The sequence below is a fragment of the Photinus pyralis genome, unplaced genomic scaffold (genome assembly GCF_008802855.1).
Source record: "Photinus pyralis isolate 1611_PpyrPB1 unplaced genomic scaffold, Ppyr1.3 Ppyr1.4_LG9, whole genome shotgun sequence".
Classification (NCBI taxonomy): domain Eukaryota; kingdom Metazoa; phylum Arthropoda; class Insecta; order Coleoptera; family Lampyridae; genus Photinus; species Photinus pyralis.
Genome location: NW_022170878.1, coordinates 8,704,137 through 8,726,471, shown reverse-complemented (window position 1 = coordinate 8,726,471; position 22,335 = coordinate 8,704,137). Strand labels below are relative to the sequence as shown.

Below are 22,335 nucleotides of genomic sequence, written 5' to 3'. Positions count from 1 at the left end.
AGAAAATTAGCAAAAAGTTATCAGCCTAAGAAGAAAGATGAAGAAGAATACCAGTAAGTGTAATTCCCCCTCCACTTAATTTCTACAGCCAAGTTTGCAGGTATAGTTCATGTAGAGCTTTCAAATTACTAATGGACGAAGTGAACGACCTAGCGGGACAACACGAAGTTGTCGCCGAAAATCTACTAGCCAACGTCCTTAAGGAATTAACGGCGCTGACGAAGGACCTTAGGGACGAACGTAAAGTAAGTGTCAAGGGTAAGAGTCGACACGTAAAATCAACATTAATTACAGAGGCAATTATATGAAGGATCGAGGTTAACTCAATCGTTACAAAATCAAATAGATGAATTATTTAGATCGAAAAAGGCATACGATAAAGCGTTTAAAGAATCAGAAAAGGCGATAGAAAATTTTCAAAAAGCTGATGCTGATTATAATCTTTCAAGGGCGGAGGTGAGAACATTTTTACTCCTTGTCTCACTTTGCAAGGTAAAGTTGTGTATTTGGTTTTTTATTTCTTTCTCTTTAATTGGGGTTAGTTCTCAAACAGTAAGTATATTGCTGTGTGCAATGGTATGCGGTCTTTAAATACAGGTAAGTACTTATGATTTGAAAAAATAGCCACTGCTAATTTTTCTATTGGTTAGTGTTTTTTGCGTTACCAATTCCAAACGTTTTTTAAACCCACGCAATTCAAAAGAACCTTTTTTACGCTACGAATTTTTCTCAGGATGGGCTTACTGATTTAAATCGATATACTCATTAAAAAGGCTGAAACCCAATATCTATGTCTGTTATCTCCACGCCAAAACCCATTAGAAAATTTAAAAAAACTCATTGAAAGTGGACGTGTGGCTGTGGAAATGAGGCACATTACATTGACTCCAACCATCTAGATTAAAACGAGCAATGGGCCTGGTGGCACGAGGGACTCTCTTGGTTGCCGGACTAGAAAGTTTTTTAATAGAGCAAAATACACAAGGGAGTGGGGTTCATACCGAACTACACTCACCGAATACAATAAGGTCATGAGAAACGCAAAACGTGACTCGTGGAGGTGGTACCGCGAGGAAATTGAACAAATTCCGGAAGGTGCCACACTCCAAAGAGCCTTACAAAAAGAAACAACGGGTAGAATCGGTTCCTTGAAGAAAATTGAGGTTACACAGAGACTGCAAAGGAGACTTCAATCACACTTTCCGGGTTCAAAGATGCGCGCGAACCGATTACTCCGAAACCACTTCTCACGAGAAACAGAGGAGATTGGGTTTTGGCTTGACAGATAGTGAGCCTAACTAAATCTAGGTGAGCAGTGAAGATTTTCCATTTGTGTAAGCCTCCAGGTATGGATGGAATCTCTAGCCTCCACATCATGTGCGTTACTAAGGGCAAATTCCCCCCCCCCTGCCACCCCCCAGGTACAGTTTGTTCCCCCCCCCCCCCCCCCCAAAGAGTTATAGGAGTTTCGAGAACACCATGTAAAGCTCATACCGGTCATTTAAATCTGAATATAGGACAATTTTTCTCATATAATGTGGATTGGAACATCTTATTACTTATTGAAGACCATACTAAAGTATGAAATCTGGCAACAGTGGACTGTACAAAACACATCCACAAAGTCGACCACCTTGGATAACGCCCACAATCGAGGCCTACGATACTTACAGGCCGGAGCGCTCGAAAAAGTCTCGTGACGTTAGGAGTCATATGATATACATTGTGGCTTATGGAAAATCCGTGCGCGGCTCCACTATTTATTTTTTTACTCCGGATCCGTGCAACATAGAGCCCCGAAATTTCAATGGGAGCTTCTCAATAGTACACACAATCAAATTATGGTGTCCGTTAATTTTTAATAACACTAAAAATAATGAATTTTTAGATTTAAAGTATTGAAAATAAAACGATGTGAGTAAATCCGCGTTTTTCTATCTTTACATCATCATATTTCTTTTTCTAGTATCATTATAATCCTTTCGGTGCCTTAAACTAGAATGATATGCGCCTCCAATTACCTATGCGTATATAATGCCTTATCTGGTATTTGTATAGTTTTAACAGGCCCTACAAAATCGCGCATTTATTATTCGCGCAGAGAAAAATTCACCATGCGAGAAACCTTTTTGTTACTGCTATAATTGTATCACATATATCGAATGAATTGTGGCCAAAAGACACAAAAATGTTCTTCAGAAGGAAATTTTAAGAAATGGTCTCTTGTTTCCCTTTTTCAGCAGCTGAAGTAAATAGCGCGATTTCAAGAATAAGTGAACGCGCAAAGGAATTATGTTTCAAATAATTGTTAGTAATCGATTTTCAAATTGTTTGTGAGATTCAAATTTACATTAAACTTATAAAATTAAAGATATTATCAGTCAAAAGTATGGAGTATATCTTATATCTTCGTTAATATGAATTTTGCAGTACATAAAGCATTTTAGGTATACCTACTCGTGTGAAAGTGAAATGGCAAATTTGTCTTGTTCGCCAATGAGGCCTGGTAAGTATCGTAGGCTTTCATCTTCATTCTATGAATAAATAAAAATAACCTTTTGAATAAGGAAGTTTTAAAAAATAACTTTTTCTATCCAACTTACAGCAGTTTTAGTAAAAAGTACAGCTAAGGAATAGGCAGTGCCGGACTGGCCCAGGCCGCTAGATTAGATTTCAATAAACACTACAAATATAAAATTAATATATTTTAAGAATATAGACACAGTCATATTTCAAAATCCAACAATCAACTCTTAATTTAATATAAACGTGCCTATTTGACTGACATCAGTTTCTTCAATTTTTTGTTGTCCTAGTGTTGCCCCTTAAATTGTTATTCTTACATTTTGAATAATTATTTAGTAGGATGTTGGTAAATGTTTGCAAACTCTTTGAAATGTAGTATTTAAAACTATTCTGAGATTGGTCGCAAATTTCATCATCTACTTCTAAATTCTTCAAAAATATTTTTATTAATAATAATTTCTGGTCATCGCATGACAAAAAATCTTTTTCGTATCTTTCAGAAATAAGTTGCTTAAAAATATTATAGGCTATTATAAAAAAATTCAGGAAACTATCAGTGGGATATCTCAAACCACATCTATCTAAACATCATATGTATTCTAATTTCGTTGTTTTACTGAAATCATCAATTTCCAGTGGTCTTTCAGTAGCAAATTTACTTTGACACAGGTGCAATATCTTCCAAACAGTTTTTGTATGATATATCCTCCAATAAATATGAGTACCTTGACATCGTTTTCAGAAGTAACTATTTTGTCGTTTTCTAAATCTTGAAATATTTCAATACTTATTTTTAACATCGCCTCATCTTCTGCTAAATTACACGACGAAACAAAATCTTTGATGAAAAATAATCCTCTTGAATGCGACTTTAAGCGCAATAAGCTTAATATTTTTCATTTTATAAGTTTAAAGTAAATTTAAATCTCACAAACACAATTTGATAATCGATTACCTACTAACAATTATTTGAAACATAATAACTCCTTTGCGCGTTCACTTATTCTTAAAATCGCGCTATTTACTTCAGCTGCTAAAAGAAGGAAACAAGAGACCATTTCTTAAACATTCCTTCTGAAGAACATTTTTGTGTCCTTTGGCCACAATTCATTCGATATATGTGATACAATTATAGCAGTAAAAAAAAGTTTTTCGCATGGTGAATTTTTCTCTGCGCGGATAATAAATGCGCGATTTTGTAGGGCCTGTTAAAACTATACTAATACCAGATAAGGCATTAAATACGCATAATTGGAGGCGCATATCATTCTAGTTTAAGGCACCGAAAGGATTATAACGATATAGTTCCTAGAAAAAGAAATATGATGATGTAAAGATAGAAAAACGCGGATTTACTAACATCGTTTTATTTTCAATACTTTAAACCTAAAAATTGATTATTTTTAGTGTTATTAAAAATTAACGAACACCATAATTTGATTGTGTGTACTATTGAGAAGCTCTCATTGAAATTTCGGGGCTCTATGTTGCACGGATCCGGAGTAAAAAAATAAATAGTGGAGCCGCGCACGGATTTTCCATAAGCCGTAATGTATTTCATATGACTCCTAACGTCATGTGACTTTTTCGGGCGCTCCGGCCTGTAAATATCGTAGGCCTCGCCACAATCGATTAAGAATGAAATGCACTAGTTTTGCATTCTTCCACATTGAATGATCTATGAATTTTTCAATAGGTTTCCACTAACCCAGTGGTTTTCAAACTTTTTCCCCTGGCGCCCTCTTTTTGAAAAGTAAAATTGCCCCCTTCCCCGATTAAAAAATAAGAACTGCTTTACTACAAAAAAAGTATTTATTTAAAAAAAATTACATGTTTTTATACAGGGTGAGTTTTTTCTTTTTCACTATGGGGACTCGGAAACTGTACGAGATACAAAGCCGCTTAAATAGGCAAATTGATGATTAATTTTCCCTTTGAAAGTTTCTTGCAGCTCTACAAATGGCGAAGTAATGACAAAAAAAACTTAAAATTGTCATATTTATATTCATATTATCATTTACTTTTATATATTTTCGGGACATTTTCGAAAATGCGCTGGCGTTCATTTGTTTTCGAAGAAACATTTAAGATAAAAATGAATGTGTTTGAGGAATGTTTTCAAAAACATTTTATTGCCAGGAAGAGTTCACTAAAAACTGTCCCTCTATGTAAAATCTTATTCTGTTATCTTCTTTTGTTAGTTATTCTTTAAATGTACCTTTGTATTTTGTTTGTAATATTTTTGTAATGACGACCGTAAGTGTACCCACACAAACAACGGTATAATAAATATTATTATTATTAGGTGAATTTACCTAACATGCAGCTTCAGGGATAGGAACAAGTTACAAAGCTCCCTTAAATTTGCATTTCGTGATTGATTTGAGATTAAAAAGTGCGTTACAATGAAATTCCAAACCCCTAACTACAGTTTTGTAGCGAACCCTTAAAAAAGTAGTCTGACTAGCATTAAAAAAAATGGCGTCTATGTCTTGGCCAATAAAGTATGATTTGAAGTGAAGTTTCCAATAATTATTATCACGTTTGGTTCTTTGTCATCACTTGTTTGTTGAGTATAGACCTTTTTTAAAGAAGTCAAGAAAACCTGCACAACTATGCCTTGCTGGATCGTTTCCTGGTGAGGTTGTTCATTCTCACTGAAATGATTTTCTACTGCAATTCTGTAACTCTTCTTCTTGTGTTACTATAAACAAGTGTTCCAGGTTGAAAAACAACGATTAAACATGTCATATAAGTCTCAGGCATGCGACACAGCAAAAAATCATTACGCGGATCAATTACAGCGCACAAACGAATTACAACGACAACACTACCGATCTGGATTACCTGAAGTATTTAGACAGTTACAAGAGTTGGACGAGAAGAGGATAAAAAATATAAAAAACTTTATTTATAGTGCAGTAGAAACTGAAAAAAACGTATTTCCTATTATTAATAAATGCTTGGACGGCATTACGAAAGCCGCCGACATTATAGATGAAAAACAAGTAATTACGATGCGCTTTCTTTTGCGTTTAATAAGTTACATTTTGCAGGATACCATACTGGTAATAGAGAGGTTTAAATCGGGTTTCAACCCTCCCGAAGATTATCCCTTTGAAGATTTGTCGAAAAGCAACGGCAGTAATCCGGGTAGCCTTCAAAATGTAAACTCGATTCAACCTCGCTTGAAAGACGGCGGGCTTACGGTGAAGGGGACATTTTCCGGCTCGAAAATTAAAAAACGAGCGGGAATACTAAATATTTTTGGCAGTCGTGGGGTAAGTTCCGTTTGTTTTTTTATTTCACCGTAATTTTAATTTGGAATCTCACTTTAATTTTCTTATTTCTTTGGTAATTGGTTCTTCCGCGTGTTCCTGACGCTGGCCTTTGCTGCCTTTTGTAAGTAAATTTAATTATTGGCTTGCGAATGTTAAACAGAAATAAACCGCTTTTTAACGCTATCTTCATCTGTGTGTGTGAAGCGCTCATTAACCAAGAGAGATCATTGCTTTAATCTAATGAGACACTGTATTTCCTTGGTTTTGTATTTAATGAGGGTGCTACTCGAGACAATAATTTTATGTAAACTTCATTTTTGCTCGTAACTTTAACGAAATTAATGAGACCAGTAGGTGAAAAACACATTCTGACATTTTTTTTCGTCGCCCTTCCCACACAATTGCATGATTCTAAATTGCAGTCTTATTTTCATGCTAACAGAAGCTTACAGAAGTGTGTGTTGCAATCAAGGTACGTAGCTTCAGCTTTCATTAGTACACAATTTATAATGTAGGAGAGTAGTTTGTGCCTTGCTATATGCTTTGTGTGGTTCAGTGTGCTTTGTTATATTCCCGCATGCAAGTTATTGTACGTATTAATTTAAATAGTATGGCAGCGTTGTGAATTTAATTTAACGAAATTTATTTTAGAACAGTTTTTTAATTGTAGATATCCGATTAGGTGAAACATATACAGGGTGCCCATTTTATGATCTCTAGTGTGAAGGATCTCATCTACTGAAGTGATTTTTGAAGTAGAATATACAGGCTGTTTCACGCAAAAAGCTACCTAGAAGTATTTAAACTTCTATTAATAATTTCAATCTGAAAATTTGCATACCAACATAGATTTTCATGATCTATCGAAAGAAAATATTATCATGATGTTTCACTTCTGGTTTTAACGGATGTGGATTGCAACTTTCTTATTTTAAATAGAACACCCTATATTTTATGCCATTTTCGAAATCTACATGAAGATCGACATCGTTTGATACCACATTTCCCTATACCCAGCATCAAAGGTTTTCAAGTTATTCAAGATTTTTCAAAATTTTTGACGTTTGACTGCTTTTCTTTTTGTTTGTGACCGTTATATGCATAATTTTCTTAGGAGGCCTTGAAATAAACGCGTTAGCAACAGGTCGCGATAACAAATGACAAAATAAGAAACAAACATCAATTAAGGTTTTTTTCAATTCATTATGGCGTCCTCTGATTCTCTAATTAACTCCATTTCATCAAGACGCCACACATCCCACAAGCCAGCAGAGCCATTTTAGAAAAATGAAGGACAAAATACATCAGAATTATAGGCTGATTATAGGCCTTTTTTGGACACTTGAACAAATTTTCAGGCGGCATCCTTTAAAGAAAAAAACTATGGCTCTGCTGGCCAAAGACGAAGCTAGCTGACCACTTGTGAGATTTGCTTCGAAGGCGAAAAATTCAGATCACAAAATTATAGGCTATTTATAGGCTTTTTTTAGACACTACAACAAATTTTCAGGCGGCATCCTTTAAACAAAAAAAACTATCATTCAGATCAGTTTGATTTTGATGTAGTGGATAAAGAAAAATCATTTATTTATTGTCTATTTATTGTCCCTCTCTTGTTCTGGGCCCTCAACGGTCTTTCGCCCAATTAATATATTTATTTAAACTCTAACTTATATTTCAAAAATCCGATACAACTGAATACCGAACGATCCTCGAGATCTTCACACATACATCATTTTTACAATACACCTTAAGGGGCCTAAGGGGTTGATTCTGTCCTACCTGATCAGCATAGCTTGTAACACAAATTTTTTGAAATGGCATTAGTTTTACATTTATTTGAGGTGCCTGTATACAACATTTTATTTAAATATCTTAACAAATAAAAGAAAACCGACTGCGCATGCGCAAAACAAATTTTTTGATTAGGCATCAGTTTGACTTTTATTGGAGGTGCCTAGATACAGACTTTCATTTAATAGTTATTTACATATGAGTATGGTAAATCAAGGTTTACGTTAACGAGTGAGATGTTTACTGCCGAAGCGTAGCTGAGGCAGGAATTTCGAAACGAGTAACGTTAACTGATTTAACATACAAATAATGTAAAACATTTTATTTCATACTGCTCTATTTCTATTAAAATACCATTTTGATTATAGAATGTTGTAGGTACACATTAAAATAAAAGCAAAAGTCGATCACTTGATTTGTTTGATCTGACAGTAGTTTGACAAATATCAATATCAATCAATCAATCAAATATCACGTTTAGATGGATGTCAGTGGCGGTTGCTAGGCAAAATTTCCAGTCTGGTAAAAATTTTCAGTCTGGTAAAATACGATTTACCAGACTCAAATCAGTCTGGGAAAGCGGCGATTACTAGATAGTATGAAATAAATATATTAACAAATAAAAAATTAGGATTGCGCAAATACAAAAGTTGTTATGCGCATGCGCAGTATTTGTTTGCATCTGCATAGTTGCCTGAAGTTTAAGGAATATTTACTAACACAGAAAACCGGACATTCATATGTGCTTTGTAACAAGAGCTAGAAACCCTTTTTGGAGGTTTGCGCAGTTTTTGGTCTGTAAATATTTGGCCCGTTGGTCTACGTAGCTGAAAAACAATTGCGCACTTTGTTATATCCTGGTGAACATGTGTATATCAATTTTTAAAGCGATCGGACGTTTCTACACAAAATTACCGTACACACTGACAGACAGACGGACAGACAGACACACAGGCAGACAGCAATACAAAATTATAAACGATCTCGAGGTTCGTTAATAATATAATGAGACGAATAATTTTAATTTTTTGTTGTACTTCTTTCCAATTCAGGAATATCGTTTCAACTTTTCTTCTCCTATAATACAAGAGAAGATGCATAGACAACTAAGACACTTTTAACATTACTAAAACCTGAAACACAACTTGCTATATATTTGATTTATTAGTAAAAGAAAATTCAAATTTCAAATACCTACTTGACAGATGTCTCCAAATAGGTGGAACAATTCCTAACATTAAAGTTATTAGAATCTGGTAACTTCCGCAATTTTTGGGCAAACAACATGCGTTCTCTCTCTAACACACGGGCCCAATGGATTGCGGTACTTTCTATATTTAGTGACTTATAATGAATCTACAGTGACTGTACACCTACTATATAGAGGCAGTTTGGTCATACTTTGGTCACAGACAATAGTATATGTTGTCTGTGCTTTGGTATTGTTTTTTTATTGGTAGGTGGGATATCCGCCATATTTTAACCAAATAAATCGGATTGGCGGAAATTAACTTGAAATCCAAGGTGATCAAGTCATAAACAGTTGTGGCAATAATATTGTAACCATGGAAAAATTCCAAAATCTACCAATTCAATTAAACCGATCAGTTCAATGAAGAATATGGGAAAAACATGGCGGATATAGAGCATATGACCACACTGTCTTTATACAGTCACTGTTAATGGATCGATATTAATTACAAGGCAAAAATTTTGCGCATGCGCATAGCATATCGCACATGTGATCAGCTAGCTTCTTCTTTAGCCAGCAAAATCATAGTTTCTTTGTTTAAAGGATGCCGCCTGAAAATTTGTTGTAGTGTCTAAAAAAAGCCTATAAATAGCCTATAATTTTGTAATCTGAATTTTCGCATTCGAAGCAAATCTCACAAGTGGTCAGCTAGCTTCGTCTTTAGCCAGCAGAGCCATAGTTTTTTTTCTTTAAAGGATGCCGCCTGAAAATTTATTCAAGTGTCCAAAAAGGGCCTATAATCAGCCTATAATTCTGATGTATTTCATTCTTCATTTTTCTAAAATGGCTCTGCTAGCTTGTGGGACCTCATAAAAGTCCAGTAGCGTTATATAGGAGATCTAGAAGACCAATAGCGCGGATTGCAGGCCTAATCTACTTGTCTTAAAAAATGTTCAAAAACATATAGGCATCATGGATAGAATGAGCCGGCGCTCCGTCAAGTTGAAACCATTAGTTTTCCCCAGGTAATGTTTTCAAGGATGGTGCTGTCACAGTCACATCAACTAACGCGTTTATTTCAAGGCCTCCTAAGAAAATATAATGGTCACATTAAAAAATCTTAAATAAAACAAAAACCATTACAGATAGGTATAGAGAATGTAATAATTGATCGATGTAGAATTTTGTTCGAAATTTGAAACTGCTAAAAATAAAGCAAGTTTCATTTGAAAAAATCAACTTTTTAAGATTGGAAGTTATTAAACTTGACCATTAATTTTAAAACACCCTGTAGAAGGGTGATCAAAATTTAAATCATTCGCATGTAGCATCACGTCAGTATTGTTGATTTGGGAAGACTTTTTGAAACTCAAACCAAGGGCCCTAAAGAAAAAGGGTCAAACGTCAAAAATTTTGAATAACTTGATCACCTTTGATGCTGGTTATAGGGAAATGTGGGGCATCAAACGGTATCAAGCCCAAATTGTATTAAAAAATAATTAACACCAGCATAGCGGCAGAAGTGGAGAAGCCACTGCAATTTTGACTTCTCCCATCCACTTTCGAATCTGGATAGCAGTCGATAGGGAATGGGAAAGGAAATTGAATAAAAACTCATAATTTTGTGTGTAAGAAAAGACAAGAACAAGTAATAGTTATTGGTATTAAAGTGTGGAAAATTACGCTCACATTCAGCCGATGTCAGGGAAACCTTCGTCGGGACAAAAACCCTGGCATACCACACCAAATACACAACTAAATTAACAAAGATAACAAAAGCAAAAGAAAATCAAGTCACGAATTTTAAGATTCTAGGTTTCTTCGCCGATCTTCTTGTTGTCGTCCTGATAAAAATAATAATAATGTCTTTTATTAGCTACATTATAACTGAATCCATACATATATAAAGTACAAAAAAAAAAATTCGAAATCGAACCACAGCCTATCAGAATAAGTTATTTATCTGACTAGGAGACTGATTAAGGTCTCTCTATGTCCGGAGGAGCCGTCTCCATTGAAGACCCCTCTTTACATCCCTCATATCAGGTCTACTGGGCTTCTTCTTTTCAGCCTTGTGTGGCTCGTTTCTTGTACTAATGGCTGTAATACAATTTTGGTGTATGTTTCCAGTTTCCGGTGATGTTTTTGACTTCTCTTTTGAATTGTGTGTTGGACTGTTGGGATACGAAGGTCTTGATGAATCATGTGATTAGTTACATACCATGGAGCATTAGCTATTGCTAATTTTGTGACACTAGTGTTTTTGTGTTCTTAATGTACAGGGTGGCCAAATAAGAATGCGAGGTACTGTATCTGGGAACCTGTCCATCGTAGAGGCTTGCGGTAAAAAAAATTATTACTAAAACGGCCACGAGAAAAACCTGGAAAATATTTTTAAGTTTCTGCAATGGCCGCTAGGGGGCGTAACTGCAATCTGGAATCTAAAAAGTGATTTTTCTGTGAATTCCGCTATATTAACCTAACAAAAAAAATGTCCGGTCTTTGAAGTTGACGATAATCTGAACCTTTTTTTTGACAATTTTTCCTGTATCTCTAAAAATGAAGTGGTGGGGGGTATTCAAAGGTTTCCGTGAAAAACACCCTGTATCTTCGAAACGACTGAGCCGATTTTAACAAACTCGGTTTAATTGAAAAGAGTTATTCTTCGGCTACAAATATTATAATATTTGAAGTTTTGTTAGTTTCACATATCGCCGCTTGAGTGCTTTTTTCGACATTCCGACAGAAATGGTTAATTTTCTCAACAAAATTAAATGCGTTGGTTTGATTTTTTTTTCATGAAAAAGTAGCTAAATGATGCCTAAACAAGCTCCCGAAAACCGTATCTCGATATCTTGTTCTTAACCTAGAATTTAGGCCAAAGAAAATTTTATACCCTCAAAATTTTATTTTTTTAAGCTAATTTTTCCGGAATTATTTTTATTATATAATTTGTGACCCTAAGGTAGATCTATTTAAAAAAGGAAGCTTTTAATGCCGCCGTAAATGTTCGAAATGCTGGCCATCACGATATAAAAATATATATCTCAAGATATCGAAATTCTATTTTCGCAAGCTTGTTTAGACATCATTTAGCTACTTTTTCAAGAAAAAAAATCGAACCAATGCATTTAATTTTTTTGAGAAAATTAACCATTTCTGTCAGAATGTCGAAAAAAGCCCTCAAGCGGTGATATGTGAAACTAACAAAACTTCAAATAGTATAATATTTGTAGCTGAAGAATAGCTCTTTTGAACTAACCCGAGTTTGTTTAAATCGGCTCAGCCGTTTCGAAGATACAGGGTGTTCTTTACGGGAACCTTTGAATACCTCCCACTACTTCATTTTTAGAGAGGAAAAATTGTCAAACAAAAATTGTTCAGATTATCGTCAACTTCAAAGACCGGACATTTTTTGTTAGGGTAGCGGAATTCACAGAAACATCACTTTTTTAGATTCCAGATTGCAGTTACGCCCCCTAGCGGTCATTTCAGAAACTTAAAAATATTTTCCAGGTTTTGCTCGTGGCCGTTTTAGTAATAAATTTTTTTACCGCAAGCCTCTACGATGGATAGATTCTCAGATACAGTACCTCGCATTCTTAGTTGGCCACCCTGTACACGGAGGGACATTTTTCTTTTTTTAATTTGAAGGTTATATGTTGAGACTTTCGTTTATTTTTATATTCCATCTTATTTTATCAACCATTCCTCTATTTGGGGTTCTGAAGGTTTGCAGACGCTATTACTGGGTCTTCATGGATAGCTAAAACAACAGTCATCTGTAAACGTGCCAGTTGTTGCCGACAGAGATAATATTGGCCCTAACGCACAGCCTTGAGGGACTCCAGATTTGATGGGTTGGAGCTGAGAAACGTCATCATTAACCTTTGTTCTGAAATACCCGTCTGTTATGATGATTTCAATGGCTTCATTAATTTCATGTACTACTTATTCTGTGGCATTGTTGTGTTGTAGAGTGTGCATTGTGAAACCAAAATTGGTGATCAGGAATAGCATTGAGAATAGGGCGGGGGATGCGTTACAATATTACTCTTTCGAGTAATCTTGAGCTGGAGGACAAAACGTTCGTTTTGGCGCGCCAACTATACAGCCCGAGAATTCGTTTTCGATCTCTCACTCTCCCTTTATTTCGCCTTTGAGAAAAACAGAAAACGCACTCACATGACCTCTACTGGCGTGCCCGAACAAACAATAGAAAACTCGCATTTCTGTTACATGCTTGGCTTTAAACAGAGCGGAACGAAACTTTTAGGTTCCTAGAGATCGTGGCAACCTCGCTCGTTTTACGCAATACGTTTCTTGTTATCGCCATACATTCTTTCGTTCACGTTCGCTGTGAAGCGGTACATGTGGAAATTTGCCTATGTTGCCTCTGTTACATTGTCCGTTTGTTCTGAGACAAACTACATAGAAAGGCGGGAAACAGCGGAGGATTCTGTGAAGCCGCAAGGCTATTTGACACTTCTCACTGACATCTCCCAATCGGCTGTGGTTTTAGTTTTGTTGAAGGTTGAACAGTTAGTTGAATGGACCAATTTTTTAAAATGGTAATTACCATTTTATTACAGTGATCGTTGAAATATTAAGTTTGTTCCTCCCCCCAATAGAGTAACTTGTTGGGCTTAGAGTTGACAACAAATTATTTTTTTGTTGCTACTGAATATTTCAGTTCAGTTTGTTCAACACAAATTCTTGGCAAGGAAAGGCACTAATTATGCGTCTATTGTTTCTTGATTGCTATTAATGGCTTTAGAAATAATTAATTCCCCATTCACAGAATAATTAGCCCATAGTTCAATACAGTAAGTAAACAAACTAAAAACTTTTAACAAGGTTTCATGCTGAATACTGAGAAATGAAATTTTTTATCATACTGCCATGCTATTTTCATAATACCTGCTGATGTACTAACTGTAGGGAACCACAGCTTGGGTCAATCCAGTCTGATTGTTAAATAAAACCACTAAAATATGCCACGATTATTTCTTATTGTGCTGATAGCTCGGGGGGTTTTATGTAATTATTTTAATTCTTGTATTAATACAATTGATAAGAGGATTTATTCATTAGAATGCGACTATTGCCGACGGAAAGGACGACTACAGTGACCTGGCGCCAAATCAAAGAAGAAAAAAACTTATACAGAAAGTAGAAGAACTTCAAACGAAAGTTACGCAAGAAACGGCAACTAGAGATGGGCTAATGAAAATGAAAGGGGTTTATGAATCGAATCCTGCGTTAGGCGATCCTATGACCGTTGAAGGTAGGAATTATACTTTGCATTTTTGATTTATTGAATTGTGTTGTAGGTCAACTAAACGAATGTAGTCATAAATTAGAGAAACTTCAATTAGATCTACGGCGATACCAAGGATATTTGGAAGACGCGACTAAAACCGGCGTTCAAAACTCGCACTCGCAAAATAACTCGCCTAGGTTAGTTAACGGCTCGCGGCAGCACAGAAATTCCGGCGGCAGCGGACACGACGAGGAATCACTGAGCAGGTCTGGCAGTGACAGCAGTGTTGCTAATCCCACACTTAACCATAACAAACCATCTGCACCTGGCACACCTCAGCTTAATAACCATGGGTGGGTGCATTTTCGTTTTATTTTGCTTTTATTTGCGTACAATATTTACACAATTACATCAAAATTGCAATAGCATTTGTGGTCTTGAGTACTCGAATGAAGATCGATGTAGAGTGATGGGTCATCACTATTCGAGCATGCCGTTTCGCCTGTGTCTATACAGATTGGTATATCTTCGATTCTAGCTTCACAGCTTATAGCTTTGTTAAGAATTATTCCGTTACTTGCAAGCCATTTCGTAATATGTTGCAAACACAAACATGTTACGGGATTATGTAAAATTACTAAGTCGTGCAACGATAACAAGCTGTTCATCGTGTCTAGTGATAAGTAGGTAATGTTGTTGTTGTACAAATTCAGTAAGTGCAGTCTAGGAGTCGCCACAAAAGCGCCAGTTTCGATCTTGTGAATCAAGTTATAACCCAAATCCAGCTTTCTTAGAGAACTTAGTCGATTGAAGACTCTCGACTGAATAGCAGTTAAACGGTTATGAGATATGTCCAGGATTTCAATATTGACGACGTTTCTAAAAGCACTGTCCAAGTTGGTAATCGAATTGTAGGATGCGTTGAGCACTCGTAGTTTAGGTAAATCACGTAGCCAATCTGCACTTAATTGTTTCAGCCTGTTACCTCTTAGGTTTATAAATTCAACATCTGGAGTTCGTTGAAAGGCTCCCAGCTCAATTTGTTCTATTTTGTTGTTTTCCAAATTCACCACTACCAGTTCACTTAGATTTTTAAAAGCCGCAGATTTAATTGTTTTAATCCCAATCTGTTTGAAATCCAAATGGACTAAATGGCCAAAATTTTCTACAGCTGCTCTGTATAATGTCGGTACATTATTGGGTACGTTACTAAAAAGTATTTTGTACACTCGACCGTAATTCACATTTTCGGTAACCGTCGTTGAAGGCGTTATGCACTGATCGTTGTCATTTTGAGGCGGGGTAGCACTTAAATAATTTAAAGTTAGCGTGCCGTCATTTAAATTAAATACGAAATCGCAATATTCTTTACTTTTGACAATAGTCGAGGCACTCGCGAATAAAAGAACCGAAATTATGAACTTCATTATTAATTCTGAATGCAATTTGTTATCATAATCCCAAGTTCAACAGATAAGACGCGTTATTAATAGTCGTTGGAATTTCCCAAAAGTTTCTTTAACTGATAACTTATCATTTGATTCACCAACGCATTCTTGTCCTTTGAGATATCGGTAGATTCACAAGCCACTCGCGTATAAAACCTAAGAAACTTTTGCCCTACATTTTTTCGTATTGCGCGATTAATTCGCCCCAATTTTTTGTAGCCGCTAAAAATACGCTCGCGACAATTAACAGTTAGCGACTCTTCTCTTATGCTCACTATTTTGTAGTAACCAATTAGATTGCCACCACCTAATTTTAATATACAGGTATACTTATACCTAATAACAATAAGCTAGAAAGAAACCCAATAACATTATATGAGAGAGACATTGACAGTAGCAATTACAGTGACTCAATTTAAAACAGTGGCGACAACAGGGTATCTCGTTTTTGATTGGTGTTTGGTTCCGGTCGCCATATTGGAGCTAAATTCCAAACTGGCCTCCAAAACGACGTGGTACACTCTGTGCTAAAATTATGTTTTGGCAGTTCACGCTTCACGTTTGCACTTCGCTTCTTGTATTTGCTTTATTTTACGTTTTCCGTTTCAAGTTTTATATAAACTCGTATTTTATATAGCTTGGATTTACAATATTATATGGTATGCCTTCCAACATGAGTTGGAAAATGCGCTAAAAATTGTTTCAGAAGCCCTACATAATGAGTTTAGATAGAAAACTGGTTAGCGTTAGAGAAGCAACTTATATCAAATTTACCACCAAATTCAATTGTGGTTATGAATAACGCAATTGTGATCATAAATACGCTTGAATTGGTAAAGTTGATTAGATTGCTGAAGCACCGTGAATATTGCATTTTGGATATTGCATCATATTTTATACCTATTAGGTATACCATCATATAAATGGTGGCCACTATTAAGCGCGAAACGACAGTGGCGCGTTCAATTGTACCACTACTACAGCAGTGGCCCAGCTGAACGCACCCCTTGATACTAGCCCACTCAAAAGACGCATGTATGGCATCAGCGCTTTTAGTTGTGTATTCCATATTAGAAGACCTATATATGTTCTGAACCAGGAAGTGACGCCACAGCCAATCAGAGACCAGCACGCCCCCCTATGCCCCTCCCCTTGGCCAATGGGATACATTAGGCGGAGCCTTTAGAGGTCGCCCCCTGTGACGTCACAGCCAATGAGCGGCGTGGTCCGCCATTTTGGATCAAACGCCATTTTATTAGTCACGAAATCCGCCATCTTGGATTGGTCGCACACTCATGTAATGCTCATTGGTATTCTTTCTATACTATACCTATATATTAGCTGTTAATGTCAAAGATCCAAGGGTGAAATCGCTTGATTTATTTCTGTTCGCACTTTACAATAATTTGATGCCCTTTTTTATATTTCCTGTGCGTGCCATCTACTACCTTCTTATAATGAATGCAGCTTATTATGTCAGATCTGCAATAATTTTTTTTCATACCAGCATACACTACGAAACGCCTGTCCAGCTAGCTCAAAACAAATCAAACTTGAAACTTAGAAATTTATAATCTCTCCTCGTACACTTCTGGCATCTGCTATAAAGAAAAGTCCCAATATTGACTTAATAATTGTCAATTTGAGAGACTAGGCGGTCTCAAGTTCTGAAAATTTACATATTACACAAATTTTGATCAGCACTTGAAATGAATTTTGGGCACGAATACGAAAAAAATCTCACATGAAGACTCTATCCGGGTCGCACAATGGATTCGAATAAACACACAATTGATTGACAGTGACAAGAATTTATTCTGAAACATAAGAAATAAAAACTAAATAAACAAAGGTTTTCGGCGAATGATGAACTTTTTTTTCTGTGTACAATCTACAAAAATTATGCTAAAAAATGGAGAAAAGAAAATATCGAAGTGAAAAAACTAAAATATTTTTTTGGCAAAACGGTTATTTTGATTTCGTTAAAATTTTGGCAGTGTACAGTGTTTCTTATTTTGGTGGAGACTGCAGTGTATCTCACATATTTTTAAAATAGAGACTTGCCGTTTTCGCGATCTCTACTTTTTTGTGAAACTTTTCATCAACAAAATGAAAATTTGTAATTACCAAGAATACATGACATTACAGTGACTGTCACTGTACATGACATGACATGCCATAAATATATAATTAAAAAGTTTGCCACAAAATGGCGGCCACGTACCATGTGATTCAGCAACCAATAAAAAAATGAGACACCTGTTGTCGCTAGTGTCTTGTATAGAGTCACTGTAACAGAATTTGAGGTGGCTGTATAAAGAGACAGTGGGACCATAATGCCCCATGTCGGCCATGTTTTTTCCAATCTGGTTGGTTTAACTGAGTTAGTAGATTTTGCTATGGTTACAGTAATGTTGTCACAATTGTGTCCATCAAGATAAATCCGTCATGTTTTGACCAAATATAACGGATTGGTAGAAATGAAACTGGAAACCAAGGTGATGACCATGGTTTCTAGATTAATTTCTACCAATTCGGTGTATTTGGTCAAAACATGGCGGATCTCTCAACTACCAATAGAAAATAACACCACCATATGACCACACTGTGTATATAGAGTCACTGTACTAGAAACTACAGTGACTATAGAGACAGTGGTGATAATAATTTTTGATTGGTTGTTGAAATCGGCGGCCATGTTGCATCGAGTATAAATATAATATTGTATTGTAATGTACGTAACCGAGTCAACATAATGTCATACATGTATTGTGTGTTGCCTATTTTTAATTTGCATGTGCATGTGAGAGGATTTGTTTGTGCACCCAAAACATGGCCGCCTACATTCATTATAATATTATACAATAATTATAATGGAGGCAATGAAACGGAAACAGCTGATGAAATAAACAAAAAGTAAACAGTTTTTGTGCACCAAGAATATGGCCACCACAGTTTCAACGCGCAGCATTGCTTTTGATAGGATATTATCAGTCCCCTTTGTTTCATAGTCTGTCGCCACTGTCTCTATAAAGTCACTGTATCGGAAACTACATCTGCACAACATCTAGTGCGAAAATAAAGAACTAAAAAGTAATATCAAATACAATTTTTTCAAAGAACTTTTCGAATTTTCAAGGCACGTCCACTCTAGGAAATGGCCTATAAAGCGCTAGATGGCTCTAAAAATCTATTTTAGTGTTTCCCAGAGGCTTCATGAATAATTTGGGCCTTTCAATATTGCTTGGTTGAAGCTTTTAGGGACACGCTACATCTTTTTAGATCCAGTCTTTTACAGAGCTTTTTCTCTTGGTTTTTGTGTTTTTTACAGCTTCCTATTCCACCAGACCACTTGAAATATAATACGCAGGAATGCTCATGAGAGATGAAAAACTGTTAATAAACCGACTGCGTTTTTCTAATCGAATTGAAACAACAAGCGTATAAAATTTACTGTAAAAATGACTTATTTAAGCATTCACCACCTCCACTCTATTAATTGACATAACAAAAAACGAACAGCCAACTCCGTCGCTAAATTGAAGCCCATATGCATACGCTTATCATGCAGGTGTTATTTTATCAGACCCGGGCAATTAATTTGTCAGACACACACACATTTGTCCAGATCAAACTCTTCTTTTTCCGTCTATTTAAAATTAACTGTTTCCTTATTTATGCGTTCCTTGATTTTCTGACACTCATTAAATACAAAAACAATGCTTAAATGACTTACAAAAATTCTAAATTTACAGTACAAAAAAAACTAACATTACAATCTTTATTTTTGAGTCGGCGGAGTTTCAGCCAAGGCTGCTCTACCAACCCAACCTATTATACACATAAATTAAAACATTGTACAGGATATCCCGCCTGAAATTTCTAATGCTATACCTAAATTTGGTTTACAGCACATAAATTTTCAACTGCAGGGGGACTCGCTCTCATCATTATTTCAACCTAGAGAAACGAGACCATCCTCTGCTGTTTACACAACAACATAAAATATTGATTAGTAAATTATTTTTTCATTAATCAACTAATTCTAAATAATCATCCCTTTTTGTAGGAGATGGAAGGGGTTAAACTGAAATAAGACCAGTTTTTATATTTGATAATTCTATTCCAAAGCGCAATGTCATAAAAAACACCATTAAATGTATTTCCAATCTTCTAAAATATATGCAAATTTGTGTGTAAATTGGAAAGGGTGTACTAAAGTCACTAGATATAGAAAGTACCGCAATCATCCGCCATTTTTGGGCAAATTTGCTGCCAACTTAAAAAAATTGACAAATAAAATCTGAATAGCTGTCATTTTTTATAACCTAACTTCATAGTACTGTCATGTTTTACAAAAATATATACAGATATCTCCAAACAGGTGGAACAATCCCTAACATTAAAGTTACTAGAATCTGGTAACTTCCGCCATTTTTGGGCAAAAATCATGCGTTCTCTCTCTAACACACGAGCCCAATGGATTGCGGTACTTTCTATATTTAGTGACTAGGGTGTACCTAGTGATACATAAACTTTTGAAATTTCGTGCAAAGACAATGACAATAATTTTTACAAAAAAAAAATGGATAAATAATGCGAAAGTCTTTCTGTTTTCCTATTACCAATGCTTGTTAGATCAACATAAAATAAATTTGTACCCTTCCCCTATTTCATTTATTTACGCTTTTTAATGTTTTCCTCCGAGAGCACTATTTTTAAATAATTCCCGACACCATCTTAATTTATTACATTTTATTTTAATTGAAATTAATTTCACGTTGATGTAGTTGTTCCAACAGTCCAGAGAGCGGCCTCGGTACATCGAGGACGTCGTTACCCGGTGCAGATTCCGATCAGGATCAGTACGACGGACATCCGGCCGAAAACGAGAGCGAGTATTATGATGTGCTACCGTCATTAGGAATGTGTAAAGCCTTATATGCGTTTGAAGGTAAAGCGTTTAATAGAACTGCAAGGTCTAATATTTTCTAATTTTAGCAACAAGCGAAGGCAGTATTCCCATGGCGGAAAATGAGGAATTACATCTAATAGAATTAGATCAAGGTGACGGATGGACTAGAGTGCGTCGTCTCAATGGCCATTGCGAAGAAGGGTTTGTGCCGACCTCGTACATAGAAACAACATTGTATAATACTTAGGGTCAATTTTAATATTGAATAACGGCGTATTTAACTGTAATCAATGTAATATAAACATAATGTGATGCTAATGTTGTTATAGTCTAATCATTCCATTCTTAACAAAAGTAGTCACTTTTTGGTGTGATATTTATATAGAAAATTGACTATCGAGTCATCGAGGAAGGCTTCTGATATTAGTTCTGCTCGCGTGATTTATGGGCAACAGGTGTGTATGCGAAACATTGCCATTGTTCGGTTGTGACTTGAAAATCAAAGCGTATAGACAATTTGGCCATTTTTCAATGTAACATGTGCTCACTAAATTTTTTAACCTTTTACGTGTAGCTAGTTTCACGATGAATGAATACATAAAACAATGTTATTAGTCGTTTTATTTAATTTTAGGTATCGTTTTTATACTTGCGAATTTTTACCATTAATCTGAAATGTTTGTACATAAATCGCTCATAGCTAGTTATTGTCAGATACGTGTGTCTACTCTTGTAGACACTTGTAATATAGTTATATAGGAAATAATCTTTTTATTTTGTGTATGTGTAATTACTTTATGCTCAGTTATGCCAATTTGGGTTTTAAGTGATCGTTACATTATTGTTATTCGCAGCCTGCGCCAGTAAGTATACTACTGTGGTTTCATTGGGACTTTTGAATTGACTATGCGGTGTGCTAGAGTTTTACTTTTACGTTAACGAAGTATTTTGTCATCTCGTTTAATAACAAGCAGTATATTTATGCTACGCTTCACATATCTTGTGCCTTTAAGGAGTATAAGCAACCTGCTATCTTAATATCTGGGAATGCTCACGAAAAAATTGCGCAATTTTACGATAGTTTGAGAGTTAGGCATATCACTGTGAATTAGTAATTGCTCTATTTAGTGCTTTGCTTACTCCGTAAAGGCATAGACATTCATATAGGAGTAACGTTTAAACTATTCATTTATATATTGTCTGTGTACATGACTGATTTTTATGTATTATAATAAATATCTATATTTAACACAATTTTAAATTAGTTGTATGCATATGTCATTGCTTTCTCTCATTGTATAATAAAAGTTATTATTTTTTTTAAGTGTTTTAGAATTGGCAGCAAAATTTTTTGTCTTTGCACTACAAACTTATTTAAAAAATGGACAAGACCCTATTCCCAACCAAAGTATTACTGCATTGCGTGTGTTCATTTTAGGATGCATTATAAAACAAAACGGGGAAATTGCAAATGCTTGATCTCTTCAATAAACCTCTGAAAAATATCCAAAGCCTGGTTACAGCCCTTTGAATTTTCTTTCGAAATTGGTTTTTAGTACATAACTTTTGATTGAGAAGTCTAATCGAAAAAGTACGAATCGTTTTGGATTCTACGCACCAAAATTAATAAGAAAAAGTGTTCCCGAGAAATTTTGGTGTAGTCGATTATTGAAGTACAATTGCTCTACAAATCCTACATGAAATTGCACATTTACAACTGCCCTTTAAGGAAAATTGAGACGTGGCTATTAAGTGCATAAATTAAAATGTTCTTGGGAAGGTCGTGTCGGACGTGGCGACATCTCATTGTAACTGGTTCAACTATTACAAGAATTAAATAAGGAAAAGTATCGGGATTACAAAAGAGATGGCGCAATTGACCCATTGAATACACAAAAGACAATTCCAGATACTGG

The 22,335-nt window shown here is 35.4% G+C and overlaps 1 protein-coding gene across 6 annotated transcripts; it reads left to right on the top strand.

The window, feature by feature from the left end:
• Positions 1-11: 11 nt before the first annotated feature.
• On the top strand, positions 12-21,668 carry LOC116181103 (formin-binding protein 1-like; the record flags this gene model as incomplete). 6 transcript variants are annotated; one of them, XM_031501376.1, is given in 10 exon segments in its annotated part: positions 12-53; positions 101-245; positions 295-456; positions 5,250-5,534; positions 5,583-5,807; positions 6,250-6,279; positions 13,888-14,080; positions 14,127-14,322; positions 20,307-20,458; positions 20,506-21,668. In XM_031501376.1, coding segments are annotated over 10 exon segments (1,591 nt in total), but the record flags the coding sequence as incomplete, so codon positions are not given.
• Between the last annotated feature and the right edge of the window lie 667 nt (positions 21,669-22,335).